This window comes from Schistocerca gregaria, chromosome 8, assembly GCF_023897955.1.
Source record: "Schistocerca gregaria isolate iqSchGreg1 chromosome 8, iqSchGreg1.2, whole genome shotgun sequence".
Taxonomy (NCBI): domain Eukaryota; kingdom Metazoa; phylum Arthropoda; class Insecta; order Orthoptera; family Acrididae; genus Schistocerca; species Schistocerca gregaria.
Genome location: NC_064927.1, coordinates 121,138,195 through 121,157,989, shown reverse-complemented (window position 1 = coordinate 121,157,989; position 19,795 = coordinate 121,138,195). Strand labels below are relative to the sequence as shown.

The 19,795-nt window shown below is 41.1% G+C and overlaps 1 protein-coding gene across 2 annotated transcripts in view; it reads left to right on the top strand.

The window, feature by feature from the left end:
• Positions 1-19,795, top strand: part of LOC126284715 (unconventional myosin-XVIIIa) — a 1,203,577-nt gene that overhangs the window by 1,042,037 nt on the left and 141,745 nt on the right. For both annotated transcript variants that reach the window (XM_049983847.1, XM_049983846.1), the window contains 3 exons: positions 3,262-3,448; positions 5,923-6,087; positions 10,138-10,350. In XM_049983847.1, coding sequence (XP_049839804.1) covers positions 3,262-3,448; positions 5,923-6,087; positions 10,138-10,350 — 565 coding nt within the window. The remainder of the gene's footprint in view (positions 1-3,261; positions 3,449-5,922; positions 6,088-10,137; positions 10,351-19,795) is intronic.

Sequence of the window (19,795 nt, the reverse complement as noted above, 5' to 3'; positions counted from 1 at the left end):
GAGTGGCTCCATTTTTTGTGTCAAGACATGCATGCTCGGAAATAGGTGATGGGGATTTGTGGCTAGGCTGCCTCTGGCAGCCACTTCAGCTAGTTGCATGCGTGCCATTTAAATGTCAGGGTGCACTATGCTGCTATGGACAGTAGGCATAACACACACCTACTTCTTTGTGTGGGAGGAGGGAGGGAGAAAAAGCTTTACCGTCCATGATGCTGTGATTGAAGAGACATCCTGGTGCAAAAGTGAATGGGGCAAGGGCAATCCCACTGCTTGGGGCAGGCTGGCTGCTTGTGCTGTACAAAACAAGAGGGGCATGATGGAAGTGGCATTCACTGTTTCTGCTGCCGATTACATGTTTGTCCAAGGCTTGTTTGTGGTGCAGCTACCTACTCTATCCCCAGCATGATAGGCTCCATGGGCCAGGGTTTCATGCTTTCAACAATGGTGACATCACTCCAAGACTCTGACTGGTGGCCCGCAGCACGAGAGACCTTGCGTGACTGTGCAGTATTCAAAACCCGAACGTAGAGTCCTCAAGCTGAAGGGCATGTTGACACACCACCTTATCTAGGGCTGAATGACTGACTGTGTCTCTGACCATGGCATCTGCATTAGACTCACTGTGAAGAACAACACTTACAACTGAATTCGTGAAGCTCAGCCGCCCAGCCGCAGTACGATTGCTGCAGGAGGACGACAGCAAACTACTATTTTTGCAAAAAGCAAGCAGCACTGGTACAACTGTATCTCCCTGCTGTTGTTGCAGAATGGACTGAGTAAAGTCTAAATGAAAGAGCCGAGTGGCAGAAAACCACAGAACCTGAAAAATGCAAGAATTCAACCCTTGTTGTCACCACTCGTGTTCTAAGGGACACTAAGAAAGAGACAGTCATAAAAGAGATACCATTTGTTGGGCCACAGAGTGACAACAAGATTACAATGAAAGTAGTTACTTGTAAGGAACACACAAACAACTGAAGGTCACTATCCCTGACAGATGTTGCCAGCATAGTGCTTCACACACGCAGTGGGCTGGGTGATGGGAATCATTGACTGTGGTGCCTATTTTGGCTATCTCATGTAGTTGTAGGTGCACCATTTGAATGTTGAAGCACACTACCTTGCCATAGTGGCCTGAATGATGTCTACTGTGGGTTGTAGGTGTGATAACCAGTGGGTTACTATGAACTCCAGTATAGTAACATGTAGTTACTTCAGCTATGTCCTAGAACTGTTTATCTTTAATTTCTGGCTCTCCTTTTCTAAAATTGCACAATTTTTTGCTATACCATTGCAGTTGGTTAATAAGTTGGCACAAACGTCTATAACAACTGCTATAGTCTCTGACATTGAAGTTTGAGAATCTGTGTGAGGACAGATTTGGTCAGTTCTCTTTTGTTGTGAGGGTTCATATCCTGCACATATGTTGAACAAGAATTATGTAAAATAACAGTAGAGCACATCTTTCATATTCTAAAGAACCTTCACAGTAAGAGTCATATCTCATAGCTGATATAGCAGACAATAACTGTATGATATATGACTTCCATCTCATAGTGTATTTACTATCACTAATTTTACTGAGACCACTGCGATAATCTTTGTTATCCTTTTATTTCTTTTCATTCCCTTATTTCTTTCTAGCTAACTATTTTAAATAGAAAACATCATTTGAAGAAGTTATTTATTGCAAAACAGTAAAAACTCTGAAATCCTCACTGAAAGAATACTTGCCTGTACACCAAATTTCTCTTTGCAGTTTCTTGTTAAGCATCATGCTCCACACAGGAAACATACATTGAATATCTCAGTAATCTCTAGTGACCATGCCTACCATCAAAAATCACTCGTCGAAATATTTCTGAGTACAGGAAGGATTCTTCAAGAAATATTGTGGGGAGCATTGGAGGAGCACAGTGACAGATAAGGTGATTCCACATAGGATGGAACATAATCTGTAAAGAAACTGAACAGATTGGGTTGACCACTGCTGACTAGGAATGATGGAGAAATACTTTTTTACTAAGTCAGAATGAGAAACAGAAAAGATAAAGAATATTAAAATGTTCTAAAATATCTATTCATCATCACTGACGATCATTTGAAGAAGTACTTCAAAAAACATATGAGGGACATTGGATTAAAAATTATGTGAATTTGAGGAGAAGTTCAAAATAAATGAACTTGATATTTCCCTTATATTTCTCTTACTGCTTTGAGAATAGCAAAGCCAACTTAAAGAAAGTCAAATATGCTTGATTTTGAACTTGGCTCTAGAATGAATATGAAATGGGGTAACTTGAGAAATATGCACAGTATCCCAAAATTTAAGTGTGTTTGTAAGTGCCGTGAAATCTTCAGAGAGGAAATATGATATTCTGTTGCATGAGAAAGATATTATTTAGTGACAAAAAGTCTAAGAAAGTCTGAAATCTGCAAGCGCTGTTTTGAATTTTGATTTTTGAGGTTGTTGAAGAAAGCATATAATAATTTCTAAAAATTTTAATTTGTAGGCCTAAGCATGTAAGGATTGTAATTCTAATGAGATAACAGCATCAAAAATAAATGATGCCTAGATAAAATGCCCATGTCTTTGGAATATGAACTTGTGGTCAGTTTCAGTATGCTAACAATAATAAAAAAAGAAGATAAATGTACAGTTTAATGCAAATTGAATAAGATGAGCTGAAATGATAATAGCAGTGTTAACAATTTTGCATTTTGTTGCCACTAATATGAAATGTAGGATATTGTTCCAAACAGAGAAAAGAGGAGCCTTAGTTCATTGATGTTTACCTGAGAAAGTAAACCTCCACTTTGATTAAAGCTGCTTGTTATTTGACATTTTGCACATGGCACTCCAGCATTGCCATTTTTGCTGTCAGCTATGCCTTGGTTAAGACTCGGTCAACATGGGCAAAATGCATTTTGCGGGTGACAGTTCAACTAACCAAGAGTTATTATACACAATAACAGATTATGTGTGCATCACATGGAAATGCTTTGTTGTTGTGGACTTGAAATAGTGATATAGTGAGTTCTTATTGGGAGAAATAAGATCCACGATATGGAGTGTCAACTAATAAGTAATATTAACCTAACTATAGAGCACATACAGTGTTTGCCAAGGAAGTTACAAAAAAGAGCTTTGAACTGCAAGTGTACGTCCATTTTCAAGTGGGTTTCATTCTTTTTAAAATGTAAATTGTTATTGCCACTTTCAGATGATTTAAAATATTACTACATCATTTTCTTCTGCAGGGAAGAAATGAGCCAGCTGTTTGTGAGTATCCGTGGCACCGGAGTTTCAAGCACGCTGGGTGGCTCAGTTGTGGGAATTGAAGGCACACAGTCACTAAGGAGAGCATCGAGCATACGCAGAACATTCACGGCTGGAGCTGCGGGTATCAAACGAAAATCTGTTTGCCTGCAAGTCAAGTTCACTGTGGTGAGTACAATGTTAACTCTTCACTTATGATGCTTCTTTTTAATCAATCTGCACAATGCAATCATTTTAAAAAGTAATGTTAAGTTACTACTTTCTGACTACTATTGGCAAAATGTTTGATTGCAAGAATTACTAATTTCCACCAGAGGGAATGATATAACACTGTATTTGCCTATCTCCTAAAATGAAATTTTAATTTAAGAAATTGTAAGATATTCTCTCAGGTGCTTTTATTTCATAGACATGTGGAAATGGAAAAGGAAGGGGGGAGGGGGGAGGCTACAGCAAGCTTAATGATAAAGTTGGAACACTTTTTTAATTTGAACACCTTCAAATTAGAGTAATTTTCAAATTACTGCATATTATGTAAAATGAAGCACATGTTTGTGATCAGCAAACTTGCTGTTTTTACGAGGTGTGTTTTTTAAGTAAGTATCGTTTTGAAATTAAAAAAGACATGCTAAGATATTTCAATAATTTTATTTTTATATGAAAGCCTGTACCTTAATCTACTTTTCTACATAATTTCTGTTGATATTGAGGCACTTGTCATAACATTGTACCAGTTTTTGAATACCCTCCTTATAGAAGTCTGCTGCCTGACTTGTTAACCACTGCATCACCACTGTTTTGACTTTGTCATCGTCTTGAAGACTCTGACCACGCAGGTTCTTCAAGTGCAGGAACAGATGGTAGTCACTGGGTGCAAGATCAGGGCTGTATGGAGAATGATCTAGTGTTTCCCATCGAAGGATGTGAGGATATCTTTGGTCTGATTAGCCACGTGTGGACGGCATTGTCTTGCAGCAAAACAATGCCCTTGCTCAACTTCCATGGACTGTTGCTTTTATTCTGGTGTGATGTAGGCCACCCATGTTTCATCGCCCGTAACACTGTGGCTTAAGAAATCATCACCATCATTGTGGTACCACTCAAGGAAAGTCAATCCACTGTCTAAACATTTGGTTTTTTGCACATCCGTCAACATTTTCGGTACCCAACAAGTGCACAATTTTCGGTTATTCAAGTGCTCAGTCACAATGCCATACGAAACACTACAAGAAACATTAGGAAAGTCATCCTTCAAGGAGGAAATTGTAAAGTGTCTGTTTTCTCTCACCAACACTACAAGAAACATTAGGAAAGTCATCCTTCAAGGAGGAAATGGTAAAGTGTCTGTTTTCTCTCACCTTATTGACCACTTCATGCACCAAACTTTCATTAACAACCGAACGCCCACTCCATTGTTCATCATGCACATTTGTGGAGCCATCTTTAAATGCTCTCACCCTCTTTCTTACCATTCCATCACTCATAATGTTTTCTCCGTAAACTGTACAGACCTTGTGATGAATATCGATTGCTTTTATCCCTTCAGCACTAAGAAATCTTACAATAGCCCGTACTTCACACTCGGCAGGACTCATGATTATTGGAGGCATCTTAAACACTCAGTACACAGTGTAAACAAGGAAGAATCAGACTGTAATGGCGTCAGTGCATAGGTTAAGGTACAGGCTTTGATGTAAAAATAAAATTATTGAGATATCTTAGCACATTCTTTTTTAATTTCAAAACGGTACTTACTTAAAAAACACGCCTCGTATGAGTCCAGGTTGATGTTCTAGCATAATTTTATTAGTGGACTCAAAAATTTTAAAGCATATGGTATATGAAAATTTAAGTAACAGATTGTTCTTTAAAGTACAAGTTTATCAGCACTAATTACACCGTAGGAATCAGCAAAATATAAATTACTGTCTAGATAAAAAAGTTTTGATAACATGACATGTGAAGTAATTTTGACATGTTATTGGGTAATTGTTAACTAAAAGGAAGAAAAATAGTCTTTATTTACTCTAGCATCAGAACTAGTTGGGATACCCCTCTGTGATGTATGTGTAATGGATAGCAAGCATTGCTAGTCATATGCATGTTGTCGGTAGTACTATTTGAAGTAAATCTCTATATTGCTACCATCCAAACCACATCATGTAGATTTGGTATTGCTTTTTCCACCATCCACTTTTCACGGGCTACAGCAGCAATCAAAAACTACACAAATAGGATGTATGAGACTACGACTAAATATTTTCAAAGAGAAACTGGCAACATAGTGAGTTCCCACGTTTTCACTGAAGGAAACTGCTTAAGTGTTTCTCAAGAAATGATATGTTTTAAAATACCTTAGTTAAAGATTTATATTTGTGGAAGCTAAGCTAATGTGGATTAAATACGTCGTTTATGCCAGTCATTAATGTCTACGTAGAAACCAGCTGTAATAGTTTTTCGTTTACTTTTCAAAACTTTAGGATCTACTGCAATTTTTTGCTCTTTCCTGCTTGTCCTAAAAGCATTGCTCTGAAAGTAAGAGAAATTTGTTGTGTATTTGCTATAGCTTAGAATTCATGGTGTAAAAATCATTACAGCCACGGTCTGTTGCAGTTTTATGTGATACTGTTACTCATTTTCAGGATGGCCTTGTTGAAACACTACGAAGGACTCGGCTGAAGTTTGTGCACTGTTTCTTGCCCCAACATAATGCTGGGCTTTCTGATGCAAAGTCTCAGCTGCCACGTTCTGGCAGCACAGGGAATGCTGAGGATCTTGTTATCAATGTACCATTGCTCAGGTCTCAGGTATGTTTCTTGTGTTCCCAGAAGAAATGGGACTTTCTCTTGTGCACCGAAATAGTTACTAAGAATTATATGTTCATAAATTGCACATTGTCAGCAGGTTGTCAATTTTTTGATAGTGTTGAATCTAGTCTTGTAAAACAAGATCTTCTTTTTCTATAATCCTAGCCATAAATGCTTCAGCACTCTTCAGTGGGTATTTGTTTTGTCTACTGCCCAAAACTTAAGAATTAAACTGATGCTAAGGAGTTACAGCAAAATTTAAAATTATGCCTGTACCATTGCTTACTATTTTCTAGTGTATATATGTGCTGGTTTATTTAAAAATTGCTATTTGTTTTGCCTGTCCATCAGTGGTCATTGTATACTGACAGCATTGTCATACCATTCCACATGCATGTAAACAAAAAGAAAAGATTTTCTCCCTTAGACTGAAAATTGGTAATATAATAAACTTTAAATAAATCCTGATTTACTTGCTAAATGGCATGTACACATAGGTCAGTAGAGGAAAATAAGATCACATCCCAGTAAAGAGATTGTGATGGTGCATTTAGATCACATTATATCTGAATAAAAGCCTCAACAAAATACACATACATCTCATTTATTAACCAATAAAAATCAGGGTACGGAAAATAATAAATAAAGTGAACTGTAAAGTAACATTGACACATGGCATACCTGTTTCAGTATGATGAGGTCACTGGTAAAGATACAGGGTGCCATTCTGTTAGAGATTCAATTGTGATACTGCAAAGACACTGAAACATAGAGCTCATTTGTCTGCAGCACAATGTGAGGCATTGTTCTGTAATAAAATGGGTTGCACGTAATTTGAAACTAAAGATCAGTGCAATTCTCGATATACAGAGAGCATCTTTTTCATCTCAAAATGTTTGTGCTGCTGTTTTCTTCAGAATGTTGCACCTTTTTGACTTTCATCACACGCCTGGCTCCAAATCTGACATCTGACATCTTGCAGATTCTTAGCAGACACAAGGACCCATCTTTATTTCTTGCTTTCATCCATAGTATTTTGTAGTTTTGCTAGTGCAGCCTTATGTGGCCTACAGTACCACAGTCATGTAGTTTGATCTCTTGTTGTAGGCATTATTCTCTAGTGGCTTGGGTTAGTACCTTCTTGTATGTCATTAGATAGTTCTGTTTGTTGGGAGATGGTCAGCTGTGGATGGAACTGGCCACTGTCGGGAAACAACAAGAAATTGCATTGGGCACAGCTGACAGAATTCAGTTGTTGTCATAGGCTGGAATTTTGTTAGGGCAACTGAGTTTTGTGCTGTAATACTTATAGCAACTTTGGATACAGACGTTCTGGCCAATTTGACCACTCCCAAATGTGCTTGCAGTGATGGGTTTTCAATCTCTAGATAGAAGGCAAATATTGATATTGGCAGTTTGGCTGTCTGCTTCTGGCTTAGCAACAAATACAAGGTGCTCTGTATTGTCTGGAACACATCTGAATCGTATTATGACTTCCAGAATGAGATTTTCGCTCCACAGCAGTGTGTGGGCTGATATGAAACTTCCTGACAGATTAAAACTGTGTTCTAGACTGAGACTTGAACTCAGAACCTATGCCTTTCACGGGCAAGTGCTCTACCAATAACCTTTCTTTCAGGAGTGTTAGTTCTGCAAGATTCGCAGAAGAGCATCTGTGAAGCTGGGAAGTAAAAGACAGGGTACTGGCAGAATTGAAGCTGAGAGAATGGGTCATGAGTCGTGCTTTGGGTAGCTCAGTTGGTAGACCACTTGCCCGTGCAAGCCAAGGTCTCGAGTTTGAGTCTTGTTCTGGCACACAGTTTTAATCTAAAGGAAGTTTCATAGTATGACTTGTCTCTTGGGCATATGGATAATCTTTGTACAAAGTCTGGACAAACATAAAAGGCTGAGGCATGACTTGCAATTTTCAGTGTCATATCTAGAACTGGGTGTGATCCTCTGGTTTGGAGCTGAATGGATCCTTAAACTGGGACCTCTCATAGAATTTTCTTCTCAAATGGTAATTTCTTGATCTCTCTTATCAGATATACAACTGTAAGGCACCTTGAATAGATAAGACATTCATTACTTACTCAGGTCTGCTACTTTGAGTAACATAGCATGTGTGGCACATACATGGAGCTTTTTAAGATTAAGGGAACACCAGCATAGGCACAGCAGGTGGAGAGAGCAGGGAATCAGTCCCTAATCAAGTAGGATAATGTTTGCCCATTCATTGCAGAGGAGAAAATGTAAATGTAATATTAGTTACCTTCATATGTGTCAGAAGCAAAGTCCTTGCATTAGTCTCATTTGTCAACAGTAATAATGCCCACATAATACTCACAATAGAAAGTTGCAGATCTAACAATTTAATGGTCATTTGTTGTTGCTTTTATAAAGACTGAAAATCTCCTTTGTATGAGTCAATGTGGGTTCTGCATACAGTATATGAAGAGTCTGGTAATATGCTACTGTCTGGTATGTAATATATTTTTCAAAATAATAATTATGGGAGGGAAGAAAATAAAACTCTCACAGAGGTTTGTCAACAGTTGTTCTTCCTTTGTGTGATTAAAAAAGAAGAGGAAAGGCAGAAGTGAAAATTGTACCAAAAGTTCCTTCTGCCATACGTTACAGGTATTGACGGAGAACTGTAATATGCAGTTAATGTTCACATTTAACATGGAGTTTTGGAATTGAGTATTACAAAGCAATTTTTGAAATAATGCAGTGTAGGCTTTCATGGCCAGTGGTTTTTCCTGTTACAATATCCAGGCTGACAGGCTGTGATTGAGGCATACATTTACTCTCTAATGTTTTGTCCCCATCTGCAGCAACATCTTCAGAGGAGAAACACAGGCAATTGTGTAAAAAACTCAGAGAGCTGATTGTTTAAGACCAAGTAGAAAATGGTGAATTTTGTAGATTTGTAAAAGATGCACATTAGTCATTGGTGACAGCTAGTCTGCATAAAATATTTTGAAGTTGTGCTAAGGTATATAATGGAACCACTAAAAGTAGTAATAACACCCCTTCAGCCAAACACAAGAGGAAATGTTGCCTCAAACAGACTGATACATCAGCCATAATGGAACACATTCTGTAGTGGGGAGACTATGAAGTAAGTTTATATATTATCCAAAACAAAGCATATCATATTTGCTTGTACAGACAAGCAATAGAAGCTTGTAAACCTCAGAATAATTTTAACAGAATGAACAAAGGAGTGAAATGAAATAATACATGCATGCTGAGTCTAAACAGAATCTAATAGTAAATTTTAATGGTAACTTACTTGTATTTGAGGATATTTGTCATCGGTCAGAGATTTATATGCATTTCACATTGTGTTAAAAATTGTAGCGTCCTGTATACAGGTTATAACAAAGTTACAAATTTGGACCCTATGACTTTTTCTCTGCAGTTCTCTGTGTTCATCCTTGAAGATTCCCCCAGAGACAAGGACAAAACATTAGTGAATAGTATGATGCACTGGCTATGGCCTCAGCTCAGGTGTTTTAACAGAAACAATTTCTGAAATATTCATGATGATTTGATGATGTTGGATTTAGGATGCTCAACAGCATGGTCTTCAGTGCCCCTACTGAAAGTTAATATACACATCACATAGGTTGAACTGTGCTTCATCTCACTAGTGAAAGTGGCGCAACAACTCTCCAGGTTCATATATTAAACAGATTTGTTCAAAATGCCTATATTAACACAGATAAGTGGTTTGTATGTATTAAAAGTCACTGATTGTTTATGTTATGGCTGACTACTAAAACAAAAAACAGACATTGCAGAACCATCCACTCAGAGCTCATTGATTTACTTTCCCCAGCACTTTAGGTAGGAGGCCAGACATTTCACAAAATTTTAAAATGTGTGTCAGCTAAGATGGTAGACAAGTTTGTAGCCAAACTGAGGATTGCTCTGATGTCAGCATATGAAACACGTGTATTGTATGTTCCACAATAAAAAACTCATCCGTACAGAATTGCAAACTACTTCATATTCACTTAGTGTGGGTGTCTTCATTGGCAGCTGCGAGGAGCGCAGCTGGTGGAGGCAGTGCGCCTGCACAAGCAGGGCTTCCCCAAGTTCCTGCCCCTCTCGGAGTTCCGCCGGAGGTTCCGCCTGCTGGCTCCCCCTGAGGCAAGACCCACCAGCCCTGTGCCAGATGAGAGGCGAGCTGTCGAAGAGATGCTGCTCGGCATCGATACCGACCCCTCCGGGTACCGTGTCGGGCTCAGTCAGGTAGGCACTTCAGGCTCCATGAAGCATTTTATTTAAGCTTTTTCATGCTTCTTTGTTGTAAGTAACAGTGAGCAGTTTGATACAGGTCCTACAAGGTAAGGTCAGAACTGTAGTTATTACAAATTTCCAGAATGAGTACCACAGCCAAACATAGTTTAATGAAATTAATTGAAAGGTGCTACACAAATGGGAGAAAATATTTTTCCACGCAAGATATGTCACTAATTGTGGAACAATGAAGCTGTGAGAGTTCAACATAAGCTGATGATTGAGACATGGATTTAAGCAACTCCATGAACCTGCATAATCATAAAATATCTGATAGAAAGATGATTAAGATACTAAGTATGCAGAGATGATATACATGAAATAGGATGCAAAGACCTTGGTACTGCACAGTGTTTTAGTACAGTTTTTCAGAAGCCAGTGGTGATGGAATTCATTCAGGTAGAGTCATCTGATTCACCTAACCTGCTTTTCAATAGCTGCACTGGTGGGAAGTTGGAATCAACAGTGAACATAATGCTAATGTACAGCATTTATTTGAAAATCATAATGTGTTGGCCTCTTGATGTCAGTAAATGCATGTGAGCCACACACAGCTGTTCACGTGGGATCCTCCAGTAGGAGCCTTACATATTTAGAGCTTGAATTGCTTTCCCATTTCATATATATTTACGTTGTTTGTTGGAGACTTCACTAATCATGTACTACACTTTTATAATGTGATTTCTCATCTAGACTACAGTTTTACATTTCCTCGTGGCTGGATATAGATCAGAACAGCTGTCTTTGTATCTGCTAAACCTGTATTATAGTGTTAACATATGTATTATACGCATTTTGATATTACTGGCATTTGGCTGACTTAATATTATTGACATTAAGCTTGAAGTTCACGAAGTGTGTGTTTTTGATGTGGATAATATTTAAATTAATACATTACTTATGTAACCAATGTGATACAGTTTTAGCAGGTCCATAGACACAACTGAACAAAAAATTGTAAGTGATTGTACTCTATATATTGAAAGTGATTGTAATATATATATAGGAACAAAGATTCCAAGACTTACCAAGCGGGAAAGCGCCAGCAGACAGGCACAATGAACAAAACACACAAACACACACACAGAATTACTAGCTTTCGCAACCGATGGTTGCTTCTTCAGGAAAGTGGGAAGGAGAGGGAAAGACGAAAGGATGTGGGTTTTAAGGGAGAGGGTAAGGAGTCATTCCAATCCCGGGAGCGGAAAGACTTCCCTTAGGGGGAAAAAAGGATAGGTGTACACGCGTGCGCCCACACACACACACACACACACACACACACACACACACACACGCAGGTCTACACATTAAAGAGGTACCAGTACATCAGACTTGTGTATGAAGTACTTGGGGCGAACTGGGATACAGTCTGGTATTATTCCTATCAATTTTTGGTTTAATTGCTTCCAAATGAGATATTCAAAATCTGTGGTGTGGTGGGAGTGGCACTGTAGAGTGAAGACTTTTGTCTTATCTGCAACAAGACATATAGAATCAACTACTACAGCCTTGTCCAGCCTCCTGGCAGAAAGAGTGATTAAATAACAATTTATAATTACAATTGCAGATTCAGACTGCTCGCAAAATTTCAAATCTTATGCTGTAGGTCATAGGTTGCTCAGATTATCAATTTAAAAGTGGATTGCTCAAATTATTAATTCAAAAGTCAATGAAAATAACTGATGAATAAATGTTATCAAACCAATTTTCTGTGGTAACAAGGGGCACCATTGTCTGTCATAAACAGAGAATTATCACCTCATGCTGGTGGAGTAATTTTCCAGACCACCAGTCAATCCGGTAAACTTTTGTTATGTTTGCTCAACGATGCACTATTGAAAATCAGTCTTCCCATATCAAACAATGGAAAATCCAGGATGAAATATTGACAATATTATGAAAAGGATAGAGTGCAACTCACCATATACTGGAGATGCTGAGTCGCAGATAGGCACAATGAAAAGACTGTCACAAATGAAGCTTTGGGCCAAGGCCTTCGCTAACAGTAGACGTTGATACATACACATATGTCTGCTGTTGACGAAGGCCTCAATGGCCGAAAACTTCATTTGTGACAGTCTTTTTGTTGTGCCTATCTGCGACTCAGCAACTCTGCTAAATAGTGAGTAGCAACTTTCCTTTTCATAATACTGTCACATTCCATCCTGGATTTTCATTTTGTTTACTTTTCATAATATTGTCATTTCTAATAACATGCTAGATAGCAGAAAGTTGCAGAGGCTTCCAAGCCGTTAGTCTGACTTTCAAACCAAGACTGTCTCGTGGCATCAGGATACCAGACATAGAATTTTGTTCTTGTGGGGGCCACAGCCACAATATGTTTAAGAACAAAAACATGATCGGTGGAGATTGTGTTCTATGTATTGTCTGCGCTGTTAGCTAATTTTGAAGTCTGTCATTTTCAAGTATTTATCACAAGCCTTAAGTGTGAAGCTTGACCACTGGTCAAAATTAGCTAATAGCACAGGCAATAAACAGATTACAGCCTGCTTGAATCAGGTTTTCTTCCTTAGATACCAGACATTCCAGCCTTCAGAGTTGGCACCTCTTCAGTCTCTCCCAACCTCTGAGCAGGGAGTCCAAGCTATCGCTAGCCAGATCAAATTCTAACTACCCTCTTGGTAGGTTTGCTATGGGGACCACTTTCTGTCGGAGGATGCCTGCTGTGTTGCAGCACGAGAATTAATAAAAGGGATGACAATGCCCTTGCCACCCTGTCGGTCGCACTTTTTAGACGGATCCACTTAATAGACAGATCCACTTCCTGATAAGCCCTAGGATGGCCATTGTTCCAATTTTGTGCGTGTGGGCATGCTTCCTATACTTTATAGCCGCCATGATCCGTGGAGCCTGTCTCAGTAGTATCTTTGTGCACTAATACAATTCATGATTAATTCAGTTGTGATTTCTACTGCTAGTGTCTCGATTTATAGGAATAATGAAGCTATTGATGCTTCCATGATAATTAAATTTGTGCAGCCTTTGCCTGGGCCTTGGTCAACACTGAACTTTTGCTTATTATTTCCAACAAAAAAACTCAGTTTTCAGTCTCTCTCTCTCTCTCTCTCTCTCTCTCTCTCTCTCTCTCTCTCTCTCTCAACGGGAACTGGAAGAGTTATTCATACCCTCTAGAAAGTATGCAACTATTTCTGTTAATTTGTGTTGCCTTGCAGCAATATGTTGCTCGTGTCTGGTTGTTGCTTTATATTATGTAGGGAGTAACCAGTATTAGATTGTAAGAGGATGTCTTGCATTCATTGTGTTGATGATCAATACATTCAAATTTTTACCGAGTCTTTCTGTCGTCTGGTCTGTATTATTCTCCTGTTGCATGGTATAAAAAGTTCTATTTAGCTACCAGAAACCATTAGCAGATTAGCAGGTGAGGGCAAGTGTTTCAACTAATGGGAATCTGGGATCGATATTTTGATCTCTCACAACTAATCCCCTTCCCATTTTTTATCAACCAGCCACGCCATAGTTAGCTCCATCTACAATATGTATGGTATGTTAATGAGTTAATATATTCAGAAGCAGTTCACTTTAGAAAGAACACATCTGATAAGCTCGTTTTAATTATTTATTTTCTCATGTTAAGTTTTCTCCTTTTGCCGGCCAGTGCGGCTGAGCAGTTCTAGGCGCTTCAGTCTGGAACTGCGCGTCCGCTACGGTCGCAGATTCGAATCCTGCCTCAGGTATGGATGTGTGTGGTGCCCTTAGGTTAGTTAGGTTTAAACGTTCTAGCGGGGTGATGACCTCAGATGTTAAGTCCCGTAGTGCTCAGAGCCATTTGAACCATTTTTTCTCCTTTTGTGATGAAAATATAACAGATTCCCCCATTCATTTCCACCATCTTGCTTTCCTCCATTTCATGCATATAGTGTGGTCAATGAAAATCCTTTGGGTTATGAAATGTAGTGCCACAAACATTGGCAGGCAGCTATTGCCAACAGTTTTGCTGGATATTGGGCTGCAATAGATGTGGTCAGCAATGTTGCCGGGCAACAGTGAAGAGCTACATTATCGGTAAAATGCATTCTTGTGGCAAGCGTAAATGTACCGGAAGGTCTGGGTGCACGGCGTCCCGTGTGGACATGCCCTAAGACATGCTACGTTCACGTGCGCGTATTACTAGCGTGTAGAACTATGTGCGAAAGTTGGTGCGCCAGCAGGAGTGAGATGGGTGGACCAGTGGAACAGCCGTGTTTGGGACGAGGCGGGCGCGTTGGCCGCCGCCCACGCTAGAGGCCGATTTCACGCGATAGTCGCTGCTGGTGCGTGCGGCTCGAGTTCACTGACACTCAGGGACGCAACGAGAGGAGAGGAGAGGCCGACTGCACTTGCTGCCGACGCAGCTGCTGCTGCTGCTGCTGCAGCAGCTACCTGCTCTCTCCGCGACCGGTTCCAGCACTCTCGTCAACAAACCAGCACCGGCACTAGCGAAGAAAGACAATAAAAGGAAGCGGCCGGCGATAGCTGTAGCTCCCCAGGCGGCGGACCGCTGCTTTCGCTCATTATCTCTCTTATTATATAGCTGCAGCCACCGACGCGACGTGACATGACGTGAAGACGCAGTTTTCTTCCGCCGAGCGATAATTATTATTTGGCCGACCGGCGCGGTACCCGATCAGCGGGGGGCAGCGCCACTTGCATCAAAATAAAACCCCTCTGCCGCCTAGCGGTGTCCGGGAGAACCAATACATGTAGCGGTACCTCAGCGACGTCTTCCATCACTGCGGGAGCTTACATTTTTAATAAGCCCTGCCGTCCCCTCCACACACACACACACACACACACACACACACGCACACACACACGCGCGCGCGCGCGCGCCCGAAGATGATGAGCTCTTTTCTGTTCCGCGCTTACGTGTATCTATTACATTGGGTGTTCCAGATTTATGGAGAAGAAAGGAAGGGCTTTATTTCATCCAACGGTGTTTTTAGAAAGCCTGCATTAATGGTTTTGATGTAGGAATGCTGGGCTCTACATGTAATCCTATCTTACTCGGTTTCAGCTTCCATTTTAAAACTGAATTTCTCACGATCCAGTCACGGCGGGCTCGACTCTTCTAAAGAAAACCTTGGAATTTTCATCGTTTTTCCTACTAATTTCGAAACAGTTCATTTTTTACACCTGCACAAAATACTATACCAGTTATATTTTTTCATACGTAGCACGATGCGTTTCAAGAATTCACTCCTACCTTCCAAATTGTATGGGAGTTTAAATTACTATTGTACGCCGATCGGCCAAAACACAATGACCACTCAAATGTATCAGTTCCTTTGACGATGACCAGTTTCAATCAATAATGACCATCTTCAGATCTGTTCTACACCATGTGCTAATGTGGTAAGGGCGTAATGGCATCGTCGAAACATATACTCAGCACAACTCCGTGACACAGATGTATGGGTCAAGGGGTGGGCCATCACCTACATGTATAATGATGGCGACAAATCGCGCCTTGACTTCTGGCAGTACTTACAAACCGCCCACAGTGAAGTCGAACACCGACCGCGCTGCCGCGCCTTCTTCGCGAGCAAAATGGGCCACATCGTCCACACAGTCATTTTGCAACTGTTCATATTCACGACTGGGTCGCAACTGGTGATAATAAGCACTGCCCACCGCGACGTTGGATGCCGCCTGCTGGTGTTGCGCGCATGTGACGCGGTAACAAAAGCTTGTAAGCGGAGCAGACAGAGACGGGAATCATACTAGCGAAGATATGGGCTGCGGCTAGGAAGTCCATTGAGAAAAGCGACTTCGACAAAGCCTGTATCTCGAATACGGCGAAGCTGGTCGAATGTTCACGTGCTGCTGTCGTGAGCACCTACAGAAAGAGGTAGAAGAACAGTGAAACTTTCACTAGGTGCTAAATAGCTGAACGTCCACGACTCTTCATAGAAGGTGGGGTGCGGAGGCGTGCCTGCTCTGCAAAGTAAGACACGTGGTGATCTGTGGCATCTCTGCCGAAACAGCACAATGCTGGTACACGCGTAAGTATTTCGGATAACACCGTTCATGAACGTTGTTGAACCTGGAGCTCTGCAGCAGACCACCCTTACATATTCACATGTTGGCCCAAAGACATCGTCTGTTACGATTGTAGTGGCCATGGGACACACCGCATTCGACCGTCGATAACTGGAAACGTGTCAGCTCTTCGTGTGAATCACGCTTTCGCTGGTCGTCTCGAGGTGAACGGCGGCTCGAAACGTGCAGCACATCTCGGACCCAGGCTGGTGGGAGCAGTATTATGCTATGGGAGACACACTCCTCCACTTACATAGGACCTCTGGTAGTAATCGAAGACACGCTGACAGCTGCATTCCTTCATACTTGATGTCTTCTCCGGCGGCGATTGTTATCTTTCAGCAGTATAATTGTTCGTGTCTCGGAGCCAGAACCGTGCTACAGCGGTTTGAGGTACACTATAATGAACTCAAGTTGATGCCCCGGCGACTAAATTCGCCTGATGTAAACCCTATGAAACCCATCTGGGTCGCTATCGGGCACCATCACCACGTACGCAAATCAGCGGGCCGTTATTTACGGGAATTATATGATCTGTGCATAGACATACCTCCACAAACCTGCCAACAAACTTTCAGATCCCGCAGAATCAGTGGTGTATTTCGTTCCAAGGATGCATAAACAATCTATTAAGCAGATGGTCGTAATGTTCTGTCATCAGTGTATGTAACGCCCGCGTATGTATCTTTGTGATTGAAGGCAGGAGAATTAGAACAACAAACGCTCAGATATCGCAGAGAAAGAGTGTAACTTGTGCAATACTTTATTATTAAATAGAATCCCTTCGTGGAAAGAAACCAACGTAAATTTACGACGTTTTGTGAGAGATGCGTAGGAATAGTGCAGTGGAACGTGTCGCGGTGCTTTGCTCCTCTCCGTGATGATGGGGTAAGTACTGAGGACAACCCTAGGCCATCAGCTGCAACGGACGACACCTCTCAGGTTATTGTTTATTACATTTTGAGAGAGCACCGACGAAAAACATGCGAGGAAATTGCGTATGAGGCCAGAATGTCTGTCACTTCAGTTTACAGAATCATAACTGGACAGTTGAAGACGAGAGAAGTTGCTGCCAGAAGGGTTCCGCATGGTTTGAGTGGAGAGCAGAAAGTTCACTAAAGAATAGCGGAATAACTACTTCAACATTATCGAAGAGAACATTTTCTGAAAAGGATTGTTGCACTTGGCGAAACGTGGATACGAGCTTTTGAGCTCGAACTGAGGTCTCAGTTGTCACAACGGAAGAGGTCCGACTCTTCACGTCCGAAAAAACTGCGCCGTAAACAATCAGAGGCGAAACTGCTGATGGTCTTTGCGTATGGCATGAATGTAGTCATGTCAACCAAGTCTCCCAGAGAAGGTTTGTAATAGAGGCATACTATAAGGCGTTTCAGTAAAATGTTTTGCGACCGAAATCCAAATGGACGCGTGGTACTGCAAGACCGCATACTGACCAACCAGTGAGAGAAACGCTCGACAAATATGGATGAGAAATGCTTCCGCACCCACCATACAGTCCTGATATGAGCCCACGATATTTTGATTTTTTTTCTTCTGGAGTTGAAGGAATAACTCCGTGAAAAACGTTTTGATACAGTTGATGAAGCTTCGAGTGACGTGATCCTAGTAACCAGACAGCTCAATAATGAAGGTGCTCTATCTGGAATACAGAAGCTGCCGAAATGATGAAAAAGTTGCAATAATCAAAAAGCGAGATTATATTGAACGTCTGCGAAGATATTTTGTGAAATAAATTATTTTTTTCGGTTGTGTATTACAGTGTGCGGAACTTTTGAAATAACTCTCGTATTTCACGGTTATTGTGTGTCCCGTGTAAATATTTATGACCCCGAAGTGTTTTGTCGAATGCATCGTCGGGTAAGGATGGCCAGTAGTGTTCCCGAACTGTGGCAAGCTTTTGCGCCTGGCAGTGCTGCCAACCTACCAGGCAATGTATTTGGTATACATTGTCGATAATATGAAATTTACCGAGTCGCTCGATCTTCAACTGCCTATTTGTCTGTTGCCAACGTTACAAGATCACGAAGTAGCTCAGATGAAGCTGCGCGATCCAGATTTACTTTTATGGTCTGGTCTTACGATATGACTACAGGATGTCGCTGTCAGCCGAGGAAATCATTTTATAGCGACCCTGCTCTCAAGGCGATTTTATTGTTCCGACCGGCCACCCTACTAATAGCCTCTTCCTGGAACCGTCACTGGGGCAGCTGATAGCTGCTGTCGCCGAAGAGAAACTTTGTTGCGGCCGACCGACATATTACAGAGGGCACACAGGACACAAGATGGTGGAACGGGCGTCTCGTAATAAGATCACCAGGCCGCGCTGAGTACTTCTACGTATTGGCTAACCAGTTTCGCTACTGGTCATTGGTCACCAAAAACAATTAAGTACAGAACTACTTAAAATTTTATTCGCGTTTTCTATGTAAATCGTGTTGGCTTGTATTACAGTGCTGGATCATTGACTTGGCCCGCATATAAGCCGTACTTTCTCCCTAAATTCGGTCAAGAAAATTTAGTATGACTTTTATGGGCGACCCTACAAACATCGCTATATTTTCTCATCGCGTAAACTTAAGCTGCAGTCCTCGTTTCTCATTTCGGAATGGAGCAATAATACCCCTGGTGGTTGATGTCGTCGATAGCAAGCCATTTAAAGATCGTCTTCGAAGATGTTGCTCCGATTGGCTTTTTGGTGGGGATTTTGCATTTACTCCATCTGGCAAGAGTAAAAAGCCACCAGTCAGCCTTATGCGTGAGTGGATTATCTCTTCATGGAGCACAGTATCACCAGATTCCGTCTTCAAGAATTTCGTAAACGACGCAGACATCAAATAGTTCAAATGGCTCTGAGCACAATGCGACTTAACTTCTGAGGTCATCAGTCGCCTAGAACTTAAAACTAATTAAACCTAACTAACCTAAGGACATCACACACATCCATGCCCGAGGCAGGATTCGAACCTGCGACCGTAGCGGTCGCCCGGTTCCAGACTGTAGCGCCTAGAACCGCAGACGTCATTTGATTAAAGTTGACATTGTTTTCTCAGACATGCCACGACTAATGATGAAAGTTGCAGATAAAGTAAAGTAGCTCGTTTAGAAAATCATTTCACATCAAAGTCATTTGACTGTAATTTTGTTTATAAAAAACCAGTATTTCAGTTTCGGCCGTATAGCTAGTATCAAGTCGTAAGTAGTAGTTCCGCCTTCTGGTCCTAGACGGACGAGTCGGTCCCGACCGACCGCCCCTGTCATCCTTTGCCAGTGGCGTCATCGGATATGCTACAGAGGGTCAAGTGGTCAGTACACC